Here is a 12950-nt window from a genome sequence, read left to right on the forward strand (position 1 = left end):
AAGAGGCCAAACGTACAGCTTCAACGGCTCCTCAAAGTTCAGATCGCTGGAGATAATGTGGTGATTCTGGGCTCTAAATCAAGAGTATTTCCTTATTGATCGGGTCATCCACAGCTGAGATGAGGTTGATCCTTTGAGTTTTTTATTACTGCCCACCAGCTCCTGATATTCAGATGTTTCAGGTTGTTTAGTGTCAGACTTACAGATGGGGTCCTTGATGAGAACCATCTTGTCGGTCTCGATGAACGGTCCCATGCCGATGATGTTCTCGGCCGCGATCCTGAAGAAGTAGCCCTTGCCGTCGAGGAGTCCCTGCACCACGGCGTTGTTCCTCGTCACCGTGTAGGACACCGAGGTCCAGCCCATGCGGTCCGACACTCTCTTCTCGATGATGTAGTTGGTGATGGCCGAGCCACCGTCGTCCTCGGGGGAGTACCAGGTCAGCTTGCAAGAGTCGTTGGTCAGATTCTCGCCGGCGAAGGGAAGGCCGACCGGTCCCGGGACGTCTGGAGGGAGCGGACATGAGTGTCAGGCATTTTGTTACCCTCCTTCAGCTGACTCATCATAAACACATCAACATTTCTGATAAACCGGACTCACCCAGGACCTCCACGATGACGGCCTTCTTCCTCTCTCCTCCCTCGTTCTTGGCGCTCAGCGTGTAGATGCCCTGGTGTTGGCGTCTGCAGTTCTTGATGACCAGTGAGTTTGAGATCCCCGTCGTCTCCACCACAGCCTCTTTGGGCACCTCGGCGTCGTCCCGGCACCAGGAGATCTGGGGGGCAGGTTTACCAGACACGTAGGCGATGATGCGGATGGTGCCGCCGGCGTGGACCACGATCTTCTCCTTCACCGAGGCGTCCAGGTCCATCTCAGGAGCAACTGGAACGGAGGGAAGGTGACGATTTTTATTTAATAAAACATGTTTTATCACCAGAAACATTCGACAGAGTTCACAGTTCAGTATCAGGCGGATCAGATCCTCACTTGTTCTGTCTTTGACCTCGATCAGCTCAGAAACGAGTCCCGGTTCTCCGACTCCGGCCGCGTTCACGGCTCGGACTCTGAAGCGGTACAGACCGCCTTCCTTCAGACCGGCCACCACGAACTTGGTTCCTCTGATCTCGGTGTCCTTCGCCTGCAGAGAGACGAGAGGAAAATCAGATCCCTCAATCCCTACAACGGGACAGTAAAAACCCTCGAGGCTCCTGGACTCAGAAGAGCAGGTAAAACAAATGATTCTTTATTTTTCTCTCTCTCAATGCTCACATGTTGACTTTGTCAGATTCATAAACCTCAGTGGGAACATAAGATGTCTGCTGTCTTTGTAGACTACAGATAAGAGGTAGGTCTTAGTATTTGTGATATATAACAATAATAAATGACATCATTTCAAGAAGGATCAAATCTCTTTCTCCCTCATTGGAAAATGAAGACTCAATAAATATTGTTCCACATCGCACCAAGTGTAAGTTTCATACTGGACCCTGATTGGCTCCAAACCATGACTTGTCATGAATTCTGTAGGTGTTAAACAGAGATCCAAGGTGAGTCCGATCACACACGTGGATCAGACGTTTGTGACCTCACTGACCTTCTGCCAGGCCTCCTCGCTCTCTGGCTCCTTCTCCTCCTCGTCGCCGCTCAGCAGCAGCCTCCTCTGAGCCTTCTTCTCCTCCTCCTCTTTGTTCACCTCCTTGAACTCGGCGATGTAGCCCGTGACCTTCGACCCTCCGTCCACAGTGGGGGGGATCCACTCCAGATCCACGGTGGACCTCGTCCAGTCCGTCACCTTCGGAGTGGGCGGCCCGGGAGGCTCTGCAGATGCACACATACACTCGTATTATCAAAAACAAACTTCACTTACATGAGTTTTGATCCTTTTTCTTACTTTTGAATAATTTTCCAGAATCAACAAACGTCTCTAATGAGTTTAAAGTTCAATAAGTTCAGTTAAAATCTTTCATTGTGACTGATCCACTGACTGTCACGTCCTCTAAAGCAGTGAGCAGCGTTCTTACTGATGGGGTCTCTGCAGAGGACGGGGTCAGAGGGCACGCTGGGCAGACCGCAGCCGGCGGCGTTGGCGGCGATGACCCTGAACTGGTACGTGGCGCCCGCCTGCAGGCCGGCGACGTCCCAGTTGTTGCCTAGAGGCACAGCTCGGATTGGGTTGCGGTTGACGCGGACCCAGCGCTTGGCGGTGGTGTCCTTCTTCTCCACAAAGTACCCGGTGATGGAGGAGCCGCCGTCGTACTTGGGCTCGTCCCAGTTGGCGGTCATTGACTCCACACAGACGTCCGTCACCGTCGGCTTGTCACACTGACCGGGGACGGCTGCAAGAGGACGGATACCAATCATCAGTACATCAGTTAATGGAGACATTTCAGTGTTTAAGGGACAGGTGGACTGATCTGAACTCACTGAAGAGGTTTCTGGCCTTCTCCGGCTCGCTGACCAGCGGGGGCCCGACTCCCAACTTGTTCTGGGCCATGACTCTGAACTCATACTCGTGGTTCTCCGTGAGCCGGGTCACCACGTAGGCGCACCCCTTGGGGTCATTGGAGACGTGGACCCAGGACTTCCTGTTCTCCTCGCGCTTCTCAACCACGTAGTTGGTGATCTTGGATCCGCCGTCGTCTTTGGGAGGGTTCCAGGCCAGGCCGATCCTCTCCGCGAACACCTCGGTGAACTTGAGCGGTCCGACGGGGGCGCTGGGTGGTCCTGCAGGGGAGGGTCACATGTTTTTAAAAGATCCGAGTATATTTGTTTACAAGATAAACCACTTCAACCACGATCAATTCAAATCAAATCTCAATTTGTAAATAATAACTCTCTGTTATTACCATTACAGCTTGCAGTAAAAACGGTGGCAGATTTATCTTTAAATTCATTGTAATATTTGGAAAAATGGAACCTTGCTGTCAGACTGAAGTAGTCGAAAACAGCTGTTTTTATCAGCTGTAGCTAGCTAGCTAATGAAGCTAACTGTACGAGAGAACGGTCCTTCGGGATGAGGACTACCTGATGTAACTCTGTCTCAGGTAATGTTAGCAGGAGGATAGAGATGCTAACGTTAGCCGACACTCCACGATGAAATGTTCTACCGTGAAGAATATTCTTTCGCAACATGTAACCCCAAAGAATGAAGGGGACTTCCCATTGTTCTGATTCCCCAACCGACGGTTAAGCAACCTTATTGTTCCGAAGGCCATTTTTCAGACCACTTGGGTTTCAGAATAATGCACCTTTGGATCGACGGCAGGCAGCCAACATTACAGCGTTAGCTAACGATATGCTCCGTCTCGGCTCAAGAAGTAACGCTTAAAACAAACCACTTTCCCAGCGATAATGAAGCATGTTGAGCGTTAAGCTCCGTGTTTCTCTCACCGAGCACGGCGAGCTTGATGACCTTGGTGGCGGTGCCCAGGCTGTTGGTGGCCGTCAGGCTGTAGAGGGCGCTGTCGTGCCGGCTGGCCTGTTGGATCAGCAGCGTGCACTTGTCCTGGGTCACCAGTTTGCTGATGTGCTGGTCGTACCGGACGGCGGCCTTCTCCTCAGGTTTGGCCACGGCGGCCTTCTGCCAGGTGAGCGTTGGGAACGGACAGCCGCTCACTTTCGCCACGATGCTGACGTCGCAGTCCTCCTCGCCCTCCATGGCGTCACGCAGCACGATGGTGGGAGCGCCTGCAGAAACATGGACACTTTGAGAAAAAGTGGCCTGCAGAACGCTACAATCCTGAAAACCTCAAAGTCAATACGTTCTGTCCACAGCGGTCCAACAACAGTGCACATTTGTAGCTGAATAAGAAGCCTGTGATTGGCTGTCACTCACATGTCTGATCCTTGATGACCAGCGGTCCGGCGGTGGCGGAGGGTCGGCTGGGTCCAGCTTCGTTCACGGCTTTCACTCTGAACTCGTATTCTCCTCCCTGAAAGTTCCAACGACAACAACAGTCAACATGGTCTCTTCATCTTCCTCTCAGAGATTCACTGAATTAGGTAATATTCAACGTTAATAGACACCGCAGCTCATTATATCTAAATCAGAAGAGCGGAATCTCAGCTTTAGGGCTCAACTGCTTTCATTGGTTCTACTTTGGGCCCATTCTGTTTTCCTTGATGCAACAATTGGTCATCTATTTACAGATGTTGTCTCATTTAAACAGCTGTAGTGACAGATGTTAGCTGGTGAACAAACTGCACTCATGAGGCCGTGAACAGACGGAGCAACGTGGGGGTGAAGGTTGGTGTTACTAGACATGATTACTGGATTATAAATAACTTTTATTCTAATGAACACTAGAGAATGTGACCAGGGTCCTATATGTGATGTATTAACTCATAGAGTGCGTTAACTTGTGGAAGTTACTCTATAAAAACAGCTTCAGATTCAGTTAACATCACATTCTCTGATCATCAAGTTCATCTTTACAGAAATAAAGTTAAACTGTCTGGAAGGAAATCATTGAGCATGAATGGATATAGACCGACCTCCTTCAGGTCCTCCACCACGAAGCTGAGCTCCTCCACCTCCCTCTTGTTGCACTGCTTCCAGGTCTCCTTCTCCTTGCCGCTGGTGTCCCAGCTCAAGCGCTCGATGATGTAATGCTTCACCGGAGAGCCGCCGTTGTTTTTGGGAGGCTCCCAGCTCAGAGTGACGGTGTTCTTCGTCACCAGGTTGACCATGACCTTGGTGGGGGGGTCGGGAGGGTCTGGGGGAAGAGAAGAAGAAGAAGAAGAAGAAGAAGAAGAGGATTAGCATTGGAACATTTGCAGTGAGGGTTTCGGGCAGTTTGTGCAGGTCTGTCCTCACAGATGGGGTCTCTGGCCCGGATGGGGTCGGTGGTGGTGGTGAACGGGCCGAATCCAAGTCTGTTCTCAGCTCGGATCCTGAACAGGTACTCCTGACCCTCCAGCAGACCCGGCACCACGTAGGCCTGGCTGGCACAGGCTGCATTCACCTGATAACAAATCAACCAATCGATCAGTCAACCAACCGTGAAACAGCAGAATGTACGTTGAACTGAATAAGTTAAAGAGTTTTCACAAGCTGTGTCCATTCTGACTACAGCTCAGAAAAGAATGATTCCATCTATGAAATGATGCGTAATAACAGTTTGTTATTACTGCAGATGAGGAGATAATGACTTCTGTAGAATGTTTATCTGTAAAGCTTCAGGAGGCTCATGTTGCCGCCCTGATGAACGTTGCTGATTTATGAATCACGTTTCAGTCAGAGCAGCACCGCTAAGAGATTAAGACCCTGATCCAACTATATAAATATATAAATACCTTTAACACTAATGTTTGAGTGGGATCATCTTGTTTTTTCAGTTTTTGATGAAGCTGGGCTAGCAGTTGTGCTAAGCTAAGCTAATCACAAATGTGGAACAGGACCCAAATACAAAAATGAGAAATTCAGCAATTGTAATTTTTCAGTTTCCTGAAGTCAAACCTGCCGATGCTGATTTTCTTTCTAAGAACTATAATTGACCTGAAGTCAGTGTAAACTGTCAAACATTCTAAATGTTATACTTTTAACTTTGTTATAGTCATCTATAGTGGTTATTTACAGAAACAATATTGAATTTTATATTTTTATTTCAATTTAATTAAATTAAACTGAAAACGTAAAGCAAAACAGCTCATAATTCATCTTTAATATCTATTTTATTTTAATGTGAAAACATCTTCAAACTAATTTAAATGTGAGCAGGTCCATCAGCTAACAGCTGGCCGGGCTCCAAAGCCGGCCAGCTGATCGTTATGTTTTCTTTGAAACTAAACTAAAGAGTAGACGCGGCTGTAAATATAAAAAAGAACCGGTAGAAATGAAACTGACCCGACCTAAAATACAGTCAAATGCATAAATTGGAGTGAGCGGTGTTCACCTTTGTCCAGGCTTTGTCAGTGACACACTTCTTCTCTATAAAGTAGCTCTTGATTCTCTCTCCTCCGTCGCTGTCGGGGAGTTTCCAGATCACCCTCATGGTCGACCGGGTGACGTCGGTGACCCTCAGCTCCTTCGGAGGTCCGGGGACGTCTGACAAACGGTGACAAAATCACAGTCAAGAGACCCGAGAACCAGACAGAACACAGCCGCTCCAACATGCTGTACACAAACAACAAGACATACCGAGGACGACGACTCTGACGTTGACGTGCTTCTGTCCGGACTTGTTCTTGGCGGTGATGGTGTAGCGTCCGGAGTGGCTCCTCAGACTGACGGGGACGGTCACGATAGACGTGGTGTCTGTGGACTCAACCTGAACACACAAACATTTAGAAAATCAGACTAAAATCTATAAAACTCACCTTTACAGCAGACAGTGTTCTATAAAATGTACAATTACAAGTCAAAAACAGAAATATTGTAACAGAATTTCAAGTTCTTTCTTCATATTAGTTTTTATTTTTTTTCCGGTAAATACCAAAATACAAGAAAGAAGTCGAATGATTAACGTCAAATCCTCGCGTCGCTGGTCTCACCTCGGAGTCCACAGGCAGCGTGTGCAGCTTGTTCTTCTTGTGCGACTTGGCTTTGCCTTCAAAGTCCCAGGTAACCTTGGGAACAGGGCGGCCCTTGATGGTGGCGGGGATCCTGATCGGATCTCCGGCACGGATGCACACCAGGTCTTCGACCAATACGTCGATGGAGATAGAAGGAGGTACTGTCGAGAAGGAAACATCGGCGGAAACATCAGTGAAGGACAGAGAGACATAAAGAAACACTTCGTACAGTCATTGTTTGTAACTTTAAAGTGGGACGTACGCTGGACGTCCTCAACCAGAACCTCGCCGGTGCGGGGGCTCGGGTCAGACTCGCCGATGTCGTTGACGGCGATGATCCTGAAGCGGTAGCGTTTCAGCTCGCGGAGGCTGGGCATAGTGAACTCCGTGGTGGGGTTCAGGGAGTCTTTGTCGTTGACGCTCACCCACCCTGATGAGCCCTCATCCTGGATCTGGATGATGTAGCCCTTGATGGGGCTTCCTCCATCCCTCTCCGGTGCTTTCCAGGCCAGCGTCACACTGTGCTTCGTCTTATCGACCACCACAGGAGCAGCGGGCATGCTCGGAGGAGCTGGAGAGGGGAGCAGCAGTTTGTAAATAATAGCATCCAATTTGGGAAAAACCTAATTCATCATCTTTCAAAACACAGAGGGACCGGTCCGTTAAAGATGTGTTTTGATATTTAGGATTTATTTATTATCCAATGCTTTAAAAAGAGGCCTTTTTTTTTACTCACTTAGTGGATCGACAGCAAAGGCAGAGTCGGACGGTCCGCTGAACGGTCCAGTTCCCGCAGAATTACTGGCAGCAACCCTGAACTCATACTCAGTTCCTTCGATCAGACGAGTCACCTGGAAAAACAGAAAGATGAGTGGATTCAACAGACCCCTGTGCTAGGAGGTCTATTCAAAGGACTGTGACAGACCGTCCTGAAGGTCTGTGAAGGATCCTCCTAATGGTCTATGACAGACCGTCCTGAAGGTCTGTGAAGGATCCTCCTAATGGTCTATGACAGACCGTCCTGAAGGTCTGTGAAGGATCCTCCTTAAGGCCTTTGACAGACCATTTTTAAGGTCTGCAATGGAATTTTCTAAAGGTCTGTAATAGACCTTTTTAAAAGGTTTGCAATGGACTTCTATACAGGGGCCCAAAGGGCCTACACAAAGGCCTGGACGAACCATCCCAAAGCTGTAAGTAAGATCTTAAAAAGGACTCTGACAGACCATTTCAATTTCCTGTAAAAGTTATTCTTAAATCTCATGATAGACCTTCCTAAAAGTCCGTTACAAGCCGTCTTAAAGGTCCACAAGTTTGTGTGGGTTTAACCTGAAGTTCTGTTTTGGTATGTAGCAGGTAGACAAAAGTTAAGTTAAAATGCAGATCCTACACCAGTGTAGAGCTGCAAACACAGAGGCAATAATTTACATTCAATGATACAAACAAAGCCCCGGCTGCTCACCTGGTACTCCCAGCCTTTCATGCCCCTCTTGGTGACTGGTGTCTTGTTGACTTTGGCCCAGTAGTCAGAGCCTTTCTCCCTCTTCTCCAGCCAGTAGCAGATAATCATAGAGCCGCCGTTGTCTCTGGGAGGCTCCCAGGTCAGGGTCATGGAGGTCTTGGAGTACTCTGCGATGGTTGGTTTCTCCGGTGGGCCAGGAAGGCCGAATGGGTCGACGATCAAGACTTCCTCTGTTGCGCAAGGGTCAGATTTACCGTAGCGATTCTCGGCTTTGACCCGGAACAGGTAGGACTTGTTGGTCTCCAGGTTCCACACCTGCAGGAAAGGAAGTTGGTGTTCCCATTAGAGTAAAAACAGGGCTTTAAAATCCTGTGACAACCCCGTTATTATACATTACTATTATTATTAGGACATACCCCGTATCTTTTCTCGACGATGCTGTTGGTGACCACCTCCCACTGGGGCTCAGCTTCCTGTCCCTCTTCCACCACATCCATCTTCTCAACAATGTAGTTGGTCAGCTCGCTGCCACCGTTATCCAGCGGCGCGTCCCAGCGAAGAGAGCAAGACTGCGCCCTGATGTTGGACACCGACACATTCCTGGGTGGAAGTGGTCGGTCTGAGAGGAGTACAAGATAAAGTTAGTACATAACAAACACAACGTGTCTTTTCTGCCTCTGATTGAGTCGCTGACATGTTTCAACTCACCCAGCACCATGACGGAGGTGGTGTGCTTTGCCGAACCCATGTTGTTGGAGGCGGACACTGTGAAGCTGCCCTGGTCCCTCCTGTTGGCTGCTGGGATGGTCAGAGTGGTCTTTGCGTTCATCCTTCCGGTCACCTCCGTCTCCAACAGCAGAGTCTCGGTGGACTTGTCGATCACCACGTCGTCCTTGGTCCACTCGATCTTTGGGATGGGGAGACCCAGGATATCAGCGGGGATCTCAATGGGCTCACCCTTCTTCACAGTAATGCAGTCACCCTTGAAGTGTTTCAGCATGTGGACCTCAGGAGACACTGAGAAGGACCAAAACAAATAACCATTAGCATCCCTAATGGTTCCATCCTAATACATCTCAAGAAAAATCTGCCTTGATCACCTTTTTAGAACATAAAAGTGCGGATTTTAAGTCAATTCCAAACATTCAACCTCACCTTCGTCATCTTGGATGACCACAGTCAACGCGATGGATGGCTCGCTCTCTCCGATTAGGTTGGCACACTTGATCCTGAATTCATACATCCAGTCCTCTTCCAGACCCTCCACAGTCATGGTCATGTCGGGGCAGATCTCTGTGTTGCAGGGCTCGAAGGCCTGCTTGTCCTGCCTCTTCTTCTCAACAAAGTAGCCGATGACGGGGCTGCCGCCGTCGTTACGAGGAGGCTTCCAGGTCAGTGTGATGGAGTTCTTGGTGCGCTCGGTGTAGTGGAACTTCTCTGGGTATGACGGTGGACCTGCAGGACCAACAAAGCAACGATTAGTTTTAAGTACAAATCCCCTGTTCAACCAAGACAGCTGAAGTCTTGATCTGCTCATTAAAGAGACATTTAGGGATTCATTTCTCAATCAAAAAAGTGATTTTCGGACTCACCCTGTGGGTCAACAGCCTTGAGGAGTCCCAGCTCTACTGGCGGGCCCAGTCCGTACTTGTTCTTGGCGATGACGCGGAACATGTACTCCTGACCCTCCACGATGCCGTCGCATTCACACTTGGACGAGATGGTTTCAACGGGCTGCCTCCACGTGTGCATCTTGGCGTCTCTTCGCTCCACTATGAAGCCGGTCAGGTCGCTGCCTCCATCATCATCCGGGTCATCCCAGTTCAGGAAGATCATCTTGCGAGTGACCACAACGGGCTTCAGGTCCGTGACGGGTCCGGGGACATCTGAAGATACAACAATATTAACCATCTCAGTCCATTTTCATTTCACAGCATCAATTAATTGCAAGTTAACTGTTAAGTTGTATCATCGAGCCCTGCACTGGTCCTTCCTGGACCTTCACTCACCCATGACGTCCACTCTGGCCCAAGCAGCCTTGATGCCGCTAGGGTTGCAAGCAGAGATAAGGTATTTGCCGCAGTCCTTCCTCTGAATGTTCTTGATTGAAACAATGCTGTCGTTTCCCTCAGTGAGGATCTCCACGCGGTCTTTGTCAGGTTTGGCGTCGTCCTTGGTCCAGGTGATGGACGGGTAGGGTTTACCCGTGACTGTAGCAGGTAAGAGGAGGTGCTCTCCGGCTCTGATGACCACGCCGTTCTTGAACAACAGGTCCATTTCAATCAGCGGCATCTCTGTGGAGGGAAAGCAAGGAAAGAACAAAACAAGAATATGATATTTACATCATCACTGAATGAGACAACAATTGATCGAATTAAATTTGCAGTCGCTGTATTTTTTGCTCCGTCTTCTTTTCTTTGGGCTCACCTGCAGGATTCCTGACGAACACAGACTCGGTGAATCCTGGTGTTCCTTCTCCGGCAGAGTTGCAGCCGATGACTCTGACGAGGTACTTGGCTCCCTCACGGACTCCGTAGACGGTGAAGGCCCTGGTCTTCCAGGGACGCTCTGTAGACCTGGACCAGTCCTTGGTACCGGCCATGACCTGAAGAACACCACAGAACAGAGACACATTAGTCTAAACTGAAATCAAGACAGTCTAAGGTCTGATTATATATATATATGAACATGCTGCTGCAACGAGGCAGGAAGCTGAAAACAAAGACGGGATGATCTGACCTTATCAACGTGGTATCCCAGGATCTCTCCTCCACCGTTGTCTGCTGGTGGGTCCCACTCCACGTCGATGGAGTTTTCGGTAGTCCCCACCACTCTGGCAATTGGAGGTCCAGGAGGTACTACAGTGTCAGAAATAAACCCACAAACTGACTATAATTCCATGTACAAATGTATCCTGTTTATGATTCTTATGATGCTTCAGTTTTTCTGATTAGCTGTTTGGACAACAATTTATAAATGTGTAATTCAGACAAAAGTAAGACCACATGGAGACGACCAGTTAGGACAATGCCTATACAGTATATTTTCCTCCACTTTGACAGATATTCGTGCTGAACACAAGGTTTAGAACAGTTTACGTACGGATCGGCGACTGGGCCGTCTTGGGATCGGAGGGGCCACTGAACTTTCCGGGGCCGGCCTGGTTCTCAGCCGCCACCCTAAAGATGTAAGTCATGCCCTCCAGCAGACCTTCAACATTCAGCTCAGTGCTGGAGACCATGTTCCTGAAGACCAGGACAGAAGGGAACATTCAGAAAGCCAGCAGAGAGATGTGGGTAAAATGGTATCAATGTGTTTTGGTATTTCTTCACACGTCTTTCTTCGTCACTGTGTTTCCTCACCTGTTCACACGCGCCCAGTGTGAGCTGTTGATCTCGCGGCGCTCCACCCAGTATCCCAAGATCGGGCTGCCGTTGTCGTTGGGCTCGTTCCAGGTGACCAGCATGCTGTGAGCCGTAATGTCATCGATCTCCGGCTTCTCAGGAGCCTCGGGAGGTTCTGAGGAGGACGAAGGGATGGCGGAAAAATAAGTATGTGAGACCGATGTTTATTCTTTCATGTGAAATCTTTACTTTTTTGTTTTTGCCATGTAACAAATATTCTTTGGACTTTTAACACAAGAACAAATTACTACTACTGTTTGCATAACTTTAATTTCATTTCGTGATTATTTCAATTATTTATATAACTTGTGGTCAGAAAACATCAAACTATAGATCTTAAAGTCTCTGAATTATCAGAAGTGTAAAGGTTTGTAGGGAGTGATTGTTACCGCCAGCCAACAAAAAGAAGTATAACTCATTTAAACATTTAAGAATATATGGAAAAAGCTCTTATATCTGATAATATAGTTTGTTAAAAAGTAAATATTTAACTTACAACTTCAATATATTCAAAAGGAATGTGACTAAATCCAAAGTAAATCACAGATGTATATAAAGACATTTGGCCGAACGGTCGTCTGAGTCGACTATTTAAAATAGCTTCTCATCGCGTGAACAGCAGTAATAATAAATAACAACAAACCGAAGGGATTCTTGGCGACGAGAGGTTTGGAGACGCAGTGTGGACCGGCGCCAAACTTGTTCTCGGCCACGACCCTGAAGATGTACTCCTTCTTCTCGATGAGTTTGGGCACCAGGTAGCGGCATCCTCTCAGCGTGGAGGTGACGCAGCTCCAACCGAACTCCAGCTTGGAGTTGTCCTTCTTCTCCAGAGTGTAGTTGAGGATCTCGCTGCCGCCGTCGTCCAGAGGAGGACTCCACTTACAGATCACAGAGTTCTTCCTCACCTCCTCGAACGTGAAGTTCAACGGAGGCCCGGGAGTGTCTGTGGACGGACGAAACCATGTTTTTATTTTTGGAATGTCTAAAACACATCACAGTGATTTACCAAAAAATATTCAAGACAATTCTCACCGAGCACATTGACCTCGCAGGTTGCCGAGGCGATGCCGTGGTCGTTCTCCACCTTCACCATGTAGACGCCGTGGTCGACGCGGAGCGAGTCCTTGATGGCGATGGAGGACATGCCCCTGTTGCGATTGTCGATGGCCAGACGTTCGTTTATCGTTGGGTAGTCGGTCTCCTCCACCTCTGGCTCGGCTGGCTCCTCCTCCTTCTTCTCTTCTCCTTCCTTCTTCACCTCTCCTTCCTTCACCTCTTTCTTCACCTCCTCTTCCTTCTTCTCCACCTTCTTCTTCAGGGGTTTCTCGGGTCTCTTGCGGAGCGCCTCGGGCCGGATCACCTGGTCGTTCCAGTACCAGGTGATCTGAGGGTACGGCGAGCCGGAGATGTTGGCGTCCAGACAGATCTCGCAGCCTCGCTTCACGCTGAGACCGGACTGCAGACTGCCGCTCAGGGAGACCTTCGGAGGATCTGAGCGAGAATAGAAAATTACAAATCAAATTAACCAAAAACAAAGATGTAAAACTGATCTGAGCTCGTCAGAGGATGAC

The 12950-nt window shown here is 48.7% G+C and overlaps 1 protein-coding gene across 1 annotated transcript in view; it reads right to left on the bottom strand.

The window, feature by feature from the left end:
- Positions 1 to 12950, bottom strand: part of ttn.2 (titin, tandem duplicate 2) — a 202061-nt gene that overhangs the window by 65561 nt on the left and 123550 nt on the right. The window contains exons 148-174 of the mRNA XM_079170044.1: positions 12412 to 12870; positions 12020 to 12322; positions 11335 to 11491; positions 11075 to 11217; positions 10712 to 10830; positions 10400 to 10577; positions 9982 to 10266; positions 9565 to 9858; positions 9128 to 9427; positions 8681 to 8989; positions 8389 to 8591; positions 7973 to 8287; positions 7250 to 7364; positions 6776 to 7084; positions 6493 to 6674; positions 6140 to 6269; positions 5895 to 6046; positions 4817 to 4964; positions 4495 to 4715; positions 3836 to 3932; positions 3391 to 3687; positions 2425 to 2724; positions 2022 to 2336; positions 1595 to 1818; positions 988 to 1138; positions 601 to 882; positions 204 to 506 (exon numbers count right to left, since the gene is read on the bottom strand). Coding sequence (XP_079026170.1) covers positions 204 to 506; positions 601 to 882; positions 988 to 1138; positions 1595 to 1818; positions 2022 to 2336; positions 2425 to 2724; positions 3391 to 3687; positions 3836 to 3932; positions 4495 to 4715; positions 4817 to 4964; positions 5895 to 6046; positions 6140 to 6269; positions 6493 to 6674; positions 6776 to 7084; positions 7250 to 7364; positions 7973 to 8287; positions 8389 to 8591; positions 8681 to 8989; positions 9128 to 9427; positions 9565 to 9858; positions 9982 to 10266; positions 10400 to 10577; positions 10712 to 10830; positions 11075 to 11217; positions 11335 to 11491; positions 12020 to 12322; positions 12412 to 12870 — 6291 coding nt within the window. The remainder of the gene's footprint in view (positions 1 to 203; positions 507 to 600; positions 883 to 987; positions 1139 to 1594; positions 1819 to 2021; positions 2337 to 2424; positions 2725 to 3390; positions 3688 to 3835; positions 3933 to 4494; positions 4716 to 4816; positions 4965 to 5894; positions 6047 to 6139; positions 6270 to 6492; positions 6675 to 6775; positions 7085 to 7249; positions 7365 to 7972; positions 8288 to 8388; positions 8592 to 8680; positions 8990 to 9127; positions 9428 to 9564; positions 9859 to 9981; positions 10267 to 10399; positions 10578 to 10711; positions 10831 to 11074; positions 11218 to 11334; positions 11492 to 12019; positions 12323 to 12411; positions 12871 to 12950) is intronic.

This window comes from Pholis gunnellus (genome assembly GCF_910591455.1).
Source record: "Pholis gunnellus genome assembly, chromosome: 12".
NCBI lineage: Eukaryota > Metazoa > Chordata > Actinopteri > Perciformes > Pholidae > Pholis > Pholis gunnellus.